The sequence below is a fragment of the Somniosus microcephalus genome, chromosome 17 (genome assembly GCF_052327205.1).
Source record: "Somniosus microcephalus isolate GS21.2 chromosome 17, FLI_Smic_1.0, whole genome shotgun sequence".
Classification (NCBI taxonomy): domain Eukaryota; kingdom Metazoa; phylum Chordata; class Chondrichthyes; order Squaliformes; family Somniosidae; genus Somniosus; species Somniosus microcephalus.
In genome coordinates this window covers 57372710-57388391 of record NC_141003.1, presented here as the reverse complement: position 1 = coordinate 57388391, position 15682 = coordinate 57372710, and the positions used below count along the sequence as shown (strand labels likewise).

General features: G+C 39.5%; 1 protein-coding gene across 5 annotated transcripts in view; it reads left to right on the top strand.

Moving 5' to 3' along the window:
- Positions 1 to 15682, top strand: part of LOC147105737 (tyrosine-protein phosphatase non-receptor type 12-like) — a 144693-nt gene that overhangs the window by 114879 nt on the left and 14132 nt on the right. For 2 of the 5 annotated variants that reach the window (XM_086010411.1, XM_086010413.1), the window contains exons 14-17: positions 7822 to 7899; positions 12103 to 12200; positions 12316 to 12346; positions 14313 to 14441. In XM_086010411.1, the coding sequence (XP_085866537.1) occupies positions 7822 to 7899; positions 12103 to 12200; positions 12316 to 12346; positions 14313 to 14441 (336 nt within the window). Of the gene's footprint in view, positions 1 to 7821; positions 7900 to 12102; positions 12201 to 12315; positions 12347 to 13694; positions 14001 to 14312; positions 14442 to 15682 lie in introns of those variants that run through there. The other 3 variants (XR_015081570.1, XR_015081569.1, XM_086010412.1) reach the window with 3 other exon arrangements.

The following is a 15682-nucleotide window of genomic DNA, read 5'->3' as shown; positions in this document are numbered from 1 at the left end:
CCCCAAAACACAATAGGTTAATAAAATAGGCTGCCTTCAAAAACCTTTGACACTGTGCTGATTTTTAACCCATTTAATGTTCTGGTTGAATATCTAGTTATGAACGTGATTAAAGATTGTAATAATCAGTACAGGTGTTCAGAACACTATTTGGAGGGAGAGGGAGTATAATCCCTGACATAGAGCACACAGTGGTCTGCACAGAGTGGGATGAAAATGGAATGTACTTAAACAAGAGTGTCTTATTTGGGAATTTGGAAAGAGTGGGAATTTGGAGAAAAGGGGGAAGGAGTTGCTGGTTTTTGCCTACACTACTTGTAGTGCTTTGTGTTACAGGTAGATATTTAATTTCAGTACACTTAACTTAATCTAGATCAAGTAAGTAGTCAAGAAACTACACTGTAAACTAAGTTACCGAATTACAAATTTAAGTAAATTTAATTAAATAAAACAAGGTCATATAGGGATGGCAGTGCAGGTGGTGTGCCACAACTGCAGCATGTGGGAGTTTGTGGAGAGCATTGTGATCCTGGACAACCACGTTTGCAGTAAGTGCCTGCATCTTGAGGAACTTCAGCTCAGATTTTGAGCTGGAGTCTGAGGTGCAGACATTGTGGGGCATCAGGGAGGGGGAGAGTTACCTGGACACTTTGATCCAGGAGGCAGTCACATCCCTTAGGTTAGTACAGGCCTGGTTAATGGTCAGGGACAGGAAGGTGTGACTGCAACTCAGGCAGGTAAGGGGACCCCAGGTGCAGTGCTGGAGGAGCCTTTGCCCTTCTCCAACAGGTATGAGGTTCTTGCTGTCTGTGTGGATGAGGGAAATGCTTGCAGGATGGATGAGCAAGCTGGCCATGGTGCAGGAGTCCATTCAAGTGGGGGGAGTGAAAGGGATTGTTGTAGTAGGGGACAGAATAGTCAGGGGTATAGATACTGTTCTTTGCAGCCGCAACCGAGAGTTCCGAAGGTTGTGTTGCCTGCCTGGTGCCAGGGTTAAAGATGAAATCTCGCGGCTGGAGGAGAACTTGGAGTGGATCCAGTTGTCGTGGTCCACGTAGGAACCAACGACGTAGGTAGAACTAGGAATGCGGTTCGGCTGAGGGAGTTTGAGGAGCTAGGATCCAAATTTAAAAAACAAAAACAAAAAAAAACAGAACCTCAAAGGTAATAATCTCTGGATTGTTATCTGAGCCACGCCCAAATTGGCATAGGGACACACCGATTAGAGGTTTAAATGCGTGGCTCAGAGTGGTGTGGGAGGAAGGGGTTTCAGTTCATGGGGCACTGGCACCAGTACTGGGGAAAGAGAGCTGTTCCGTTGGGATGGGCGCCACTTAAACCTGGCTGGGACCTGTGTCCTGGCGAACCGAATAACTAGGGCAGTAAACTAATGATGGTGGGGTGGGAGGATTCAGGAAAGAGTGAATTTAAAAGCAGCGAGTGTGTTCTGGACTTATTACATGCAGATAGCACCCTCTAGTGGTAGTTAGTGTATAGCAGTGTTATTGTATAGCAGGGTGTTATTTGACCTCCTCCCTGTTTGCCCCGGAAGTAGTATTCCAGGAAGTACCTGCTGAGTTGTGAAGAAAGCTCACAAGGCAGACATTCTTAATCCTGTTCCATCCTTATACGCTAGGCAAGACGCAATGTCTGTGTATCCTTGTTTAGTAACATGATAACAACCTTGTCAGTGTAGTATTTTGACAATACTTTGTCTATAAGAAGTTATTAGCTGTTAGCTACTGAGGTTTAGCTTCAGTGCTATTTAGTTATACAATTAGTCTATTCTGTTGTCATAAACATGTTTATCTTATGTAACATATAATGTATAGTATTCAGCTCTATGTACAAAACATACTTTGTCTTTGTTTACAGTTTCACAAAATTTATTCAAGTAAAGCTTCAAAACAGCAACCTGCTTCTCGAGAAATTATTTGAATGAGTATTTAGCTGGCTGGGTAACTAGATAGGAGTACGTCTAGCGAGACCAGTAGAGAGAGAAATGTCAAGGCTCCAGAACAGAGTTTTGGGTAAGAATAAGCCAAGTGGGTTAAGAAGGGACAGAGTGTAACAAAGGTGACATCAGGGAAAAATAGAAATAAGTCAAAGCTAAAGGTGCTCTATCTGTGCGAAGCATTCACAACAAAATAGATGAATTAATTGCACAGATAGAAATTAATAGGTTTGATCTAATAGCCAGTGTGGAGACATGGTTGCAATGTGGCCAAGGTTGGGAACTAAATATTCCAGGAAACTTCTCTTTTAGAAGAGATAGGCAAAATGGAAAAGGAGGAGGGGTAGCCCTGATAAAGGATGGAATAAAGACAGTAGAGAGAAAAGATCTTGGCTCTGAAAATCAAGAAGTAAAATCAGTTTGAATAGAGCTAAGAAACAGCAAGGGGCAGAAAACATTGGTGAGTTGTTTATAGGCCCCCAAACAATAGTTGTAATGTAGGGCAGAGTATAAATCAGAAAATTAGAGGCACATGTAACAAGGGTAATACAGTAATCATGGAGGACTTTAATCTACATATAGACTGTGCAAACCAAATTTGCAGTAATAGTGTGGAGGACGGATGTATAGAATGTATGCAAGATAGTTTTTTAGATCAGTATGTTGAGGAACCAACTAGGGAACAGGCTATTTTAGATCTAGTGTTGTGCAATGAGAAAGGTTTAATTAATAACCTTGTAGTAAAGGGGCCCTTAGGGAAGGGTGACTAAGATGATAGAATTTTATATTGAGTTTGAAAGTGATTTGGTTAAATCCGAAACTAGGGTCTTAAATCTAAACAAAGCAAACTACGTAGGTATGAGGGGCAAGTTGGCTAAGGTAGATTGGGAAACTACATTAAAAGTTATGTTGGTAGAGAAGCAATGGCTAGCATTTAAAGAATTAATACATCATTTACAACAAACATACATTCCTTTTAAGGCACAAAAACCCCACAGGAAAAGTGGTCCAACCGTGGCTAACGAGAAGTTAAAGATAGTATTAGATCAAAGGAAGAGGCTTATGTTGCCAAAAAGAGTAGTAAGCCTGAGGATTGGGAGGATTTTAGAATTCAGCAAAGGAGGACCAAGAAATTGATAAAGAAAGGGATAATAGAATATGAAAGTAAACTAGTGAGAGATGTAAAAACAGATTGTAAAAGTGTAACAAAAGCAAATGTGGGTCCCTTACAGGCTGAGACAGGAGAAATTATAATGGGGAATAAGGAAATGGCAGAGAAATTAAACAAATACTTTGTGTCTGTCTTCAGAAGAAGATGCAAAAAAACTTTCTGGAAATAGTGGAGAACCAAGGTTCGAATGAGAACAAAGAAATTAGTTAAAAAAAAAAAAAAAAAAATACTGGAGAAATTAATGGGACTGAAAGCCAATAAATCCCCTGGACCTGATGGCCTACATCCTAGGGTTTTGAAAGAGGTGGCTATAGAGATAGTTGGATGCATTGGTTGTCATTTTCTAAAATTCCATAGATTCTAGAACAGTTCCTGCGGATTGGAAGGTAGCAAATGTAACCCCACTATTAAAGAAAGGAGGGAGAGAGAGGATTGGGCAGAGTCAACACGGCTTTATGAAAGGGAAATCGTGTTTGACGAATCTGTTAAAGGTTTTTGAGGTTGTAACTAGCAAAATAGATGAGGGGGAACCAGTGGATGTGATGTATTTGGATTTTCAGAAGGCATTCAATAAGGTGCCACACAGGTTATGAAACAAAATTAGGGCTCATGGGATTGGGGGTAATATACTAGCATGGATTGAGGATTGATAAACGGACAAAAAACAGATTCGGAATAAAAGGGTCATATTTGGGTTGGCAGGCTGTAACTAGTGGGGTGCCACAAGGATCAGAGCTTGGGCCTCAGCTATTCACAATCTGTATCAATGATTTAGATGAGGGGACCAAATGTAATATATCCAAGTTTGCTGCTGATGCAAAGCTAGGTGGGAATGTAAGTTGTGAGGAGGATGCAAAGAGGCTGCAAGGGGATATAGACCGGTTAAGTGAGTGGGCAAGAACATGGCAAATGGAATATAATGTGGAGAAATGTGAAGGTATCCACTTTGGTAGGAAAAATAGAAAAGCAGAGTATTTTTTAAATGGTGAGAGACTGGGAAATGTTAGTGTTCAGAGGGACCTTGTACATGAATCATTGAAAGTTAACATGCAGGTTCAGCAAGCATTTAGGAAAGCATATGGTATTTTGGCCTTTATTACAAGAGGATTTGAGTATAAGAGTAAAGACGTCTTACTGCAATTATATAGGGCCCTGGTGAGACCACACCTGGAGTATTGTGTACAGTTTTGGTCTCCTTACCTAAGGAAGGATATATTTGCCACAGAGGGAGTGCAACGAAGGTTCACCAGACTGGTTCCTGGGATGGGGGGGATTGTCCTATGAGGAGAGATGGAGTAGACTAGGCCTATATTCTCTAGAGTTTAGAAGAATGAGAGGTGATCTCATTGAAAGATACAAAATTCTTACAGGGCTTGACAGGGTAAATACAAGGAGGATGTTTTCCCCTGGCTAGAACCAGGGGTCACAGTCTCAGAATAAGGGGTTGGCCAATTAGGACTGATGAGGAGAAATTTCTTCAGAGGGTGGTGAATCTTTAGAATTCTCTACCCCAGAGGGCTGTGGAGGCTCAGTTGTTGAGTATATTCAAGAGATTGCTAGATTTTTGGATATTAAGGGAATCGAGGGATATGGGGATAGTGCAGGAAAGTGGAGTTGAAGTAGAAGATCAGCCATAATCTTATTGAATGGCGGAGCAGGCTCGAGGGGCCAAATGACTTACTCCTACTCCTATGTCTTTGTTATATAACTGATCGTGGCTGAATACTGTGATTACAATGTTAGCCGCATACCTTCTAGACTCCCAAAAGACTTCTGCTATCTTTTGCAATCGAGGAAAAATTGCTAACCAGGTGGAATTCTCCCAGATGAGCAATTGTTAAATGATATAAGCATTACTTAAATGTTTAGTGTCTGTTCAACCTCGATCCAGAATTATGCATAATTGAGAATGGGGTAGTAAGAAGAGAGGCTGGAGGGGAAAACCTTCTAAATTAAAGCAAGATATATTAAACTCAATGGATGTGACATTATAAAATTGGACTTGACATTCAGGTAATTCCACTTTATTATTTGGTAGAGATCTGTATGGAATTGAAGATTGCTCTGTCTGTTCACTCCAAATATCCCAAGTCAAATGACGTGGATGGCAGACTGTTACAATGTATTAAAGGTTCTGAGCTTGTGTGGTATCTAATGATACAGTGCAGCTGTGAGGGAGTTACTGCTCTTTATTTGCGCGGTAGATATGAACTAAACTTGTCACAGAAACTTAAGTCTTGTCATTTCAAGCGTAAGTACCCTTTTAACTGCACGATAATTGTTAATTACTGTCTATCAACCTCTCTGGCACTGAAATTAATTTCAAGTATTAATTATTGTAGATTTTAGATACCAAATTTTAAAAAACTTGTACTTTTCCTTTGTCTTTCTCTCTCTCTCAATCCAATCTTTCCTTTCCTCTCTTTATTTCTTTCTGTACCCGATTGGACATTGAAAACCGAACTCTAATTCACTCTCCTCAGTCCTTGTGCTGTTTATTTCTTAATCCGTTAATCTCAGTTGCCCTGTTCACTCAGGTCCCAGATGCTGTTTCCCTCACTGCGGCGTTATCAGCTCGCACTTTCAACAACTTAGTGTGCAAAAGTGTATTGAGCGGAAGGGTGCAGGGGCAAGTCTCACTCACGGTAGATGGCGTTACATTCCCTGCTACAGCAAAATCTGGCCCGATATCTTCAGACTGACTTAAAATTACCAGTAAAATGGTCTCTTAGATAATGGGCATGGTCAGAGAATGTAAGAATTCTGCTTTGGGAAAACATCCACTTGATCTGTAACAAGTCTTTACTCCAATTTACCAACCTATTTTTAAATTTAAATGTTTTTTTCTGTTGACTCCCATTTTGTGAAAAGAATACTTATCAGCAATTTATCCAATGAATCCCTGCCTTGTTTTGCCTTTATATAGTAGTTGAGGAAATGTATTTTTAACAGGAAGAGGATAGAGACAAGAATGTTTCTTGTCATCTTTGAAAATGGCTATTTGAATATCCCCATAACATTTGGAATAGTTACTCCTATAGAAAAATCATGCATCATGTTGTTGTTATTAACTAAGCTGTTTATATTTAGCTAGAATTTTACTTAGAAATGACCATAACATTCTCATTCTCAATTCATGTTGTCCAATTTTGTGGCATCAACTGTGGATGCAAAAACTTACATTTCAGACTGTTTTTGGAAGTTTAATGGTATGAATAGGGTTTTCACCAGGCTGTCATTAGTGTGTCACCACCTTTTCAGAAATGGAGGCATTTCTATTTTGCTTAGTTTTGTTACAAATTGCATCATACTAAAACTGTCAATCACTGAGAACATACACAATCTTGCTGCTGATGGATTTAGTTTTGTTATTTCTGTGACAAATGCAATCTGGGACAATTACTGCAATAACTATTGCTCTGCAAGATTAATCGCTTATTTAAAAAAAAAAAAATTAAAAAAAATAAATCCTAGATCAATTTTTTGATAAACCTTCTGTTAATGTAGTGTTGTCCAAGACACTAGCCATGTGACTAATTGGGAATCTGATGTGGCTGATTGCAATTTTCATTAGTAGATAAAATAAGTAATAAGACACCGGGCATGTGATCTCAATACTAATGTTCGCAAGAGGTATGCCTGTGTACTTTAAGCTTTTTTTGCGTTTGTTGGTAAAATGCTAAGACGAAAAGCAGTGTGTTTTTTGATAGTTGTGTGCGCTTTACTTCCGCGATTATTGGTTATTTACTGAAATGCTGTACAACACTGAAAACCATGCAAGCACCAGTAACATTGTATAGCAACGGGAGTTGTCATCGTGGTCAGCTTGACCAATCGGAATAGCCACAAAGACAACCAAAAAAAGTCAGCCCAGCCAATAACTAGCAGCTGCAACAAGGCAAGTCATGGCAAAGGGCGGGCAGCATCCAACCGTTTCTGGATGGAGTGCAGGGTTGGGTCTGGCAGATCTCATGCAAGTCAACAGTCTGGGCAATTTCACTGATGGAGCTGAAGTACTGATCGCAGCTGCTGGACAATGTTAGGCGGTGCACCAGGATGTGCTGTGTCTGATAAATTCATGCCAGAATTCCAAACTTTGGTGAAACAGGAACACTGCAAAGTTTTGCACTGAATGGTGATTGATGTTTGAGTAAATATACACATGAAGCACACTGACCTGTATCGTGAGTAAGCATTTTCTACTAAAATTAGTGCACAGGGCTTACACGATGTTGCCATAACCACACCTGTGGCTACGATTTCTATTGGACAACACTGCGTTAATATTTTTGGTAAACGGACACTTAAATATCTCATCTGGTTTAATTTGATATCAACTATACTCTGATATGTCTAGGTACAAAATTGCCATATTCATCCTGTCAGTTGTAACATTCTATGATCGCTTCATTCTTTTCCCTGCCACATTTGCAACTTTGCAAAATGTGTATTTAAAATGAAGCCGTGTGTACAGCTCTGACCTTCGTGCAAGAGCAGCAAATCCTGTATTTGTGATAGTAAATACAGAAATAATTTTAATCTAAAGCATATCTGATTACTTACTGTCTTTATGGCAGCATATCAGGCCTAATATGCTTTAAATGCCTGGTGAAAGCACTCAATACTAGGCTGCCGCAAAGGAACCTGAACAATGATGATGTTTTCAAAAATCAATTTTGAAATTTTATTTTAAAAGGTTCTGGGAGCAAAGAAGACAGCCCACCCCCTTTGCCAGAAAGAACTCCTGAATCTTTTGTTGTGGTTAATGAATCTGGTAAGATCTCTCCGTTCCTTTTTAGTTGTTATAGAGTTGCTGAAATCATTTATTCAATTCATGTACACTTGTTTCATGGGCCCACCAAGCCACTTAAAGTAGTTAAGACAAGATAAATGTCTTCCTTTCCAAGTACTGAAAATGGAGAGGGGAGTAGAATTATCTTGCTTCTGCCCAGTAAATTGGGTGATTTAGTGATCTGAATTGTTTAGGTAGTCTCAAGTTGTTATAACATTAGATGCAATCAATCAACTGTAATTCATTTAGTCGTAATTTAAAGCTTGAATTTTCAAGAGTGAATTTTATTTTGTCTGGGGCCTACATAAAATCTTTCTTACAAGCCCAACTGTCTTATCTACTAATTAAAATTGCAATCTCAAGATTATTATGTAGCTGATACTTGACTCTGGATGACAATGTAGAATTTTAATGCTGGCATCTGTTGATTTGTAGTGCTATATATGTGCCACTGGGTGGTGCCGTGTAGCAACTAGATGGGCAACAGTAGTCAGTTAATGCAGAATGTCAGCTCGTGGCAAGAATGCACTCTTTTAACACCATGTTACAATATATATTTACATTTATTACAATGACACCTAGTGGCAGTAATCTGGAATTGAGTAGTGCAATAATATTTTCTAAAGCCAATAGTATTTACTAGCATAAAAAAAAGCAGAAAATGCAGGAAAACACTCAGCAGGCCAGGCAGCATCTGTTGCAAGAAAAACCGAGGTAATGTTTTAGGTCGATCAGAACTGATGAAATCCATATTTACTGCCTTTTTTTGCTGAGGGTCACATTTCCAAACAGTTAATTGACAGCCATAAATCATGTAGCACCTGTGCAGGTTGGAGTAACAAGCCATCTGGTTTCTTCCCTTCACATGGAAAAGTGTTTGGCCTTTATTGGGGTTCTTCCCACAATTACACAGACAACTTGCTGTAATCTCGAGGTGCTGAATTGTGGGTTTTAACCTGTGTCCTACTGTTCTGACACAGCATGTTGGTTCTCTTTTCTCTTTTCCCCCCCCCCCCCCCCCCCCAAACCCCGGGATGTATCCTTGTCCCATTCCTCTTCCTCATCCATATGCTGCACCTTGGTGACAACCTCTGCAGACATGGGGTCAGCTTTCACATGAACGCTGAGGACACCCAGCTCTACCTCTGCACCACCTCTTTAGACTGCTTGTCTGACAGCCAGTCCAGTTCTTCCAGCTAACCATTGGGAAGACCAAAGCTATTTTCTTCAGCCTTTGGCACCAATTTCATTCTCCTCCAGCTACCTCCACAGGTTGAACCAGACTGTTCACAACCTCAGCATCCTATTTGACACCGAGATTAGATTCTGTCTCCAAATCCTCTCCATCACAAATACTGACTACTTCCACCTCCCGCCTCAGCCCACCTGCTGCTGAAACCCTCGTCCATGCCTTGGTCACCTCCAGTTTTGACTATTCCAATGCTGTTCTGGCCAGCTTCTCGGCCTCCATCCTCTGTAAACTTCAGCTCATCCAGAACTCTGCTGCCCGTATCCTATCCTATCCTGCACCAAGTCCTGCTCGCTCATCGTCCCCCCCCAATCCACATTGGCTCCTGGTCCCCCAATTTAATGCTCATCCTCATGTTTAAATCCCTTCATGGCTTCACCCTTCCCTATCTCTGTAACCGACTCCAGCCCTACAATCCTTCCATTTCCCCATAACTCTTCCTGACTCTTGTGCATCCACCTCACTCCCTTCACCCCACCATTGGCTATGCTTTTAGCTGCCTAGGCGCCATGCCCTAATTCCCTTTCAAAATACCCCCACCTCCCTTTCTAAATCCCTCCACCTCCCTTTCCTCCTTTAAGATCCACTTTAACCATGCTTTTGGTCAACCCCTCCTAATATCCCCTCCTGAGTCGGTGTCAATTTCTTTGACTATGCCCTTGTAAAGCAACTGCGGATGTTTTCCTACATTAAAGATATTCTATAAATGCAAAAATTTTGTAATATTTTATTCAGAACAAGTAATAGGCCTGTAACTTGGTCAGTGTCTCTTATCAAATGCTCTTTGAATATCCATGTGAATCATATTCTCTCTGCTATATTTTCAAAGATTATAATAAACGCAACTTAAACTAGATATCTTGCATAATTCCCATTCATAATGCCCATGTAAAACCATTTATAAGTTTGTGAAGAAGAAAATGTTCTTTGTAAAATGTTTTACAGAGTACATTAATAAAAGTGAAATGGTAAGTAGAATATTACCTATTTCAGGAATTTGGTGGTAATGACATGCAATTGAGTGAGTGCTGCTGCTTGATTTTGCTGCCTGCTCAGCTGTGTCTCATTCATGTGTCATTTCCCCCAATTTTTTTCATAAAATGAGGGAATATACAAATTTGATGTCCAGATCACTTATGCATATAGTAAATAAGGACAACTCTGATGGTGAACCCTGTGGAAACACCACTTATCACATCTTTCCAGTTTGAGAAATTTCCCTTTACCCCTACCCTTTGCTTTCTGTCCTTGAACTATCTCTCTGTTCAAGTGACTACATTCCCCTTAATCCTATGTGCCATTATCTTTGCCATAAGTCTCTTATCAAATGCTCTTTGAAAATCCATGTGAATCATATTCTCTCTACTATATTTTCAAAGAATTGTATGATTATTCAAGTGTGACCTGCTCTTTAAAAACCTATGGTGGGCTGGCTGTGCCTGATTTTAATTGGTTTCATTAATGTGAGCTTGGCTCAATTAATAGTGCCCTCTCCTCTGAGTGAGAAGCTTATGGGTTCAATCACGTAATCTAGGCTGACCATTCAATGCAGTATTGAGGAATTGCTGTATTGGAGATGCCATTTTCAGATGAAATGATAAACTGAAGCCTCATCTGCCTATCCCATGGCACTATTCAAAGAAGAGAAGCGAGTTCTTCTGGTATCTTGGACAACATTCTTCCCAGTGACAACATTACCAAAAACACATCGCTTGGTCATTCATTCGCTGTTTGTGGGATCTTCTGAGTAGATCAGCTGCACATTTACCTACATAATAGTAACTGCACTTCATTGTAAAGTGCTTTGAGATATCCTGAGGATGTGATAAGGTGCTGCATAAATGTAAGTTTGTGTTTTCTCTCGAGCTCTAATTTTATTCCAGGTTATAAACTATGGAAGTTTACCAACAATTGAGTTAAGAGTAACTAAGCTGCAAGTTCCTGGCTTATCTCCGTTTTTGAAGAGTGGTATCACATTTGCCACCCTCTAGTACTTTGGCATAATTTTCCTTTCGTAGAAGTTTGTAAAATTATAGCCACAGCCTCCACTATTTATTCCCTAGTTTCCCTCCGGATCCTCAGATGGAAACCATTAGGTCCTGGTAACTTTGTCTACCTTAAATTTGAGTATCTTTTGTTGTACCATTTCTATTTTTGAAAAATATCCTCCACTAACCATTCTACACCCACTTTTGTGGGTTCTACAATTCCAATATACTCCTCTGTGGAAACTGAGGCAAAGTGTTTACTCAGTGTATCTGCCATCCTTCATTCTCCACGAGAAGCTTGCCTCCTTCATCTTAGTATCCTTACCTGGACTATCCTCGGATTGCTAATGTGCCTATTTTAAAGCTTTTTTATTGCCCTTGTATATATTTTGTTGCTCATTTTTCTCTCCTACTCTTATCTTAGTCTTTTAAATTGGTTTTGGTAGCTTTTCCAATATTTCCTTATTTTTAGGTTGCCTACTTACTCGGTTTCATTACCGAGAACCAGATCAAGTCTTTCTTTCCTTGTTGGAATAGCAACACATTGACTGAGGAAAATAGTTTTGAATTCACTGCAAAAAAACTCCCCTTTTTTAAGCACAAATATTTTCCCTATCCCAGTCCATTTTTGCATAATTTTTTTCTCAATTTTAACTCTATTGCTGATGCATACACTCTGATTTGCCTCACTGAAGGATTAATGCTTGTGATGTGATTACCACACATCAATGATTCATAGTTGATTACCTCAAATTTAGAATTGTGTAAGTAATACAGTTTCTGCTTGTGGTCATTATTTGTAGTACATATTGCTGTAGCACCCAGAATTTGAAATGAAATTGATACTAATTGCTAAACTATTAAAAGGAAAGTTTTGTAGTGAGTGATTTGATGAATTTTCGTTTTAACATTAATCAAAAGTTACATTTAAAAAATATTTTTCCATAGGTTCCCCTGTTAAACCTGTTCATATTGGGAAGTCTGCAGAATGGAGTGGCTTTCCACAACCACAGACTGTTGAGCAAGTAAAGATGGTGAGGAGTAAGGTAATGGTTTTGTGCACGGTGTAATGCCATATTTAAATAACTTGAAAGCATTTATGTATTAATAAAAATGTTGGATCTTTGAAAGATACTTAATATTTTTCCTTTTTTTAAACAGAGCCTGAAAAATCCCCGAAGTCAAAGAAAGAGTGAGCAACCACTAAATTTTAAAAAAAATTATTATACTTGTATTTCTTCCTTCTATACTTCATCTCAAATCTGTGAATCTGCATTTATTGAATGGAAAACTAAATATTGCCTTCTCTGTTCTTGAAATGTGTTTTTCATGCTGGTGGCACCAACTTTTTCCCTCCATTTTGCACTTCATAGCTGGTTAGAACTTAAGACTGAGAAATTCCTATATGCTCTTAGGAACATAGGAATTGCTGGATGAAAAAAGACCATAGTCTATCTAGTTTGCCTTCTACCATCCTGGTCGTCACATGATACAACACTAATGGAGTTGTTGACTAATCGTAGCAATCAATCTCATCAATTATTCTACAAAATGGCATTATCATTGTTGAATCCCCCAGCATCAACATCCTGGGGTCATCACTGACCAGAAACTTTTATGGGCCAGCCACATAAATACTATGGCTACAAGAGCAGGTCAAAGGCTGGGTATTCTGCAGCGAATAACTTGCCTCCTGATTCGCCAAAGCCTTTCCACCACCTGCAAGGCATAAGTCAAGAGTGTGATGGAATACTCCACTTGCCTGGATGAGTGCAGCTCCAACAACATTCAAAGCTCGACACCATCCAGGACAAAGCAGCCCGCTTGATTGGCACCCCATCCACCACCTTCAACATTCACTCCCTTCACCACCAGCGCACCGTGTCTGCACTGTGTACCAGCTACAAGATGCACTGCAGCACCTCCCAAACCGGCAACCTCTTCCACTTAGAAGGACAAGGGCAGCAGGCGCATGGGATCACCACCACCTGCAAGTTCCCCTCCAAGTCACACACCATGCTCACTTGGAAATATATCGTGAGTTTTCCTCACGGTGTACACAACATTTCCAGCAAAATGTCTACCATATTAGCTCTGTACCCAAAATTGACCATCCAGGAGAGCAAAACTGAGTGATATCTTCTCCTTGTCCAAGAATCTGGGCTACATATTGAGCAACCACACTTATCCATTTGTTTACCCTTCCTCTTGAAACATAGCTGAAACTTGAGGTTTTCTATAATGTAGTTAAGGCAGTCTGGCAATATTCAATTAAAATGACTACTTACTACATGCATAAGCTTTACAAGTCACCTGTAGAAGTGCATATAGTACTAGATTCATTTGTCTCGTGTGTTTGGGCAGGGCCATTTAGAACATCCCCATAACTACCAATTCATGAAAATACGAATGTGGTGCTACCAAAACCTTTCTTTGAGCCACTGGCTACCATGACAACCTCTTGCTTAATGTTTTTTTTTTGCACTGTGGCCTATCCCTGGTTCTTGCTCCTCGTTCAAGCAAGCAAATATTACTTACAGCTTCTGCCACCTGAAGAGCGTGCTAATTAGAATGTGCAGGAAGCTAAGAGGTGCAACAAAACGGCATGGATTGGACTTGAGCCCAAAAAAAAGCAGCGCAAGAGTTTGAACTATAGAAATGATGGAGAAAGAGAGAGATATAGATAGAAACAAAGATAGAGAGAAGTTAACCCATGAAGGTCAGTCTACTTCAGACATTTTTGAAATTTTGAATGCAGTGCTGCTGATTCCCAAGTCCATTGCCAAACAGCCAGGACACTTCGGGCTCAGAGAAGGTACCAAGAAAAGCAGTAAAGGAATTGAGAAGTAATTATGCTTTCTAAATTTTAAAATCTATAATTTGGCAACTACAAATGTGTTCTGCAACTTGTCTGAGCTTTGTCATCTTCAACATAATGCTGGAGAACCGAGAATTATTGTCACTTTTGTGTAGTTCTATTCATAAGTGTGATACAGATTGGTTGCGAGCCTGAACTGCTGTCAGTCACATGGGCTGGACTGTAGTTCAGTTGTACACCACTGTACAGTTGTTTGAAGGACTTTGCTAATTAACTGAATCAATTTTGCTTGGAAGTAGTTTCTTGGATTTAATTCATTGTGCATGCGTTTTTGTTTCAGATACTCCTGAAACACGGGATAGTGGAAGACCATTGTGTGATTCAGGATTAGTAACTACTACTACAAGGGGTGAGGTAGGACAAACCTCAGAAACAAATACAAAACGAAGAGAACGTGGTTCAGATTTAGGTGAGTATGTGTAATTGTATAAGGCTACAGTAATATTTGCTGTCCTTTTGTGTTAACTTTGGTTGAGTAATCATTTTAAATTGTAAGTTAATTAAATTATACTTGCAATGTTAAGACTTTATTTCCCCCTTATGTTAATTTTGTTGTGGGGTTAGGGACACTTAAATTATCATGTACAAAGATTTTATTCTGGAGCTATTTTTAAAGAGTACTTTTTGTTTATAGTATTTTTGTCTTGGTATTCCTGAATCACTCCCCATCTCCTGTTAGGGCAGTCAGGTAAGCTGCTTCCATAGCGCACTTCTGTACAGTAGAGCTGGACAAGTTGAGTTGGAGAAACTGGGCCTCTATTTTGTCTTCCTCTGCACTTGGGGAGAAGTATGTGGCCGTTTTTCTATGTCTCTCCAGCTAAAGTGAGGGACCTGCCCTATGGGAAATCGCAGACACAAACCCACAATCTACCACCTCTGGTTTAGCATATTGTTGATTAATATTGCTGTACTATCATCACTGCAATACATTTCAATCAGAAATTGTTATGGAATTAATTAAGAGTTCTTGTTATTTCAGTAAAAACTTTTTTAAATGTTGAATTCTAAATGAATTTATTAAGGTTATTTTAAAATAAAATACTTATAGGAGATAAAGGATAGAAACTATATGTCTAAACATTTATTAATACTTTAAAATCAAAAAACATTTTATTCAATATTATTTTTCATCAAATTTAGCCCTTTGAGAATGGAAAAAGTATTCTGACCTGTAAATGACACCTAAAACAAACATAACTGGGGATTGGTTGGCACAGTGGGTTTCAACAGTGTGCCTTAATCTTATGGAAGTGCCAGACTGATGGGCTCTCTGGCTGTAAGGGTTAAAGTGAGTTTGCACAGTCTCAATCCAGTTGTGAGTGATCTACAGAACAAAACAACTCAATTCATTTGATATACTCAGATTGAAAATAACTAAAAGACTTGCATTTATAAAGTGCCTTTCACAACCTCAGGACATCCCAAAGTGCTTTACAGCCAATGAAGTACTTTTGAAGTGCAGTCACTGTTGTAATGTAGGAAACGCAGCAGCCAATTTGCGCACAGCAAGCTCCCACAAATAGCAATGTGATGATGACCAGATAATGTGTTTTTTGTTGTTTTGATTGCGGGATAAATATTGGCCAGGACACCGGGGATAACCCCCCTGCTCCTCTTCGAAATAGTGCCATGAGATCTTTTACGTCCATC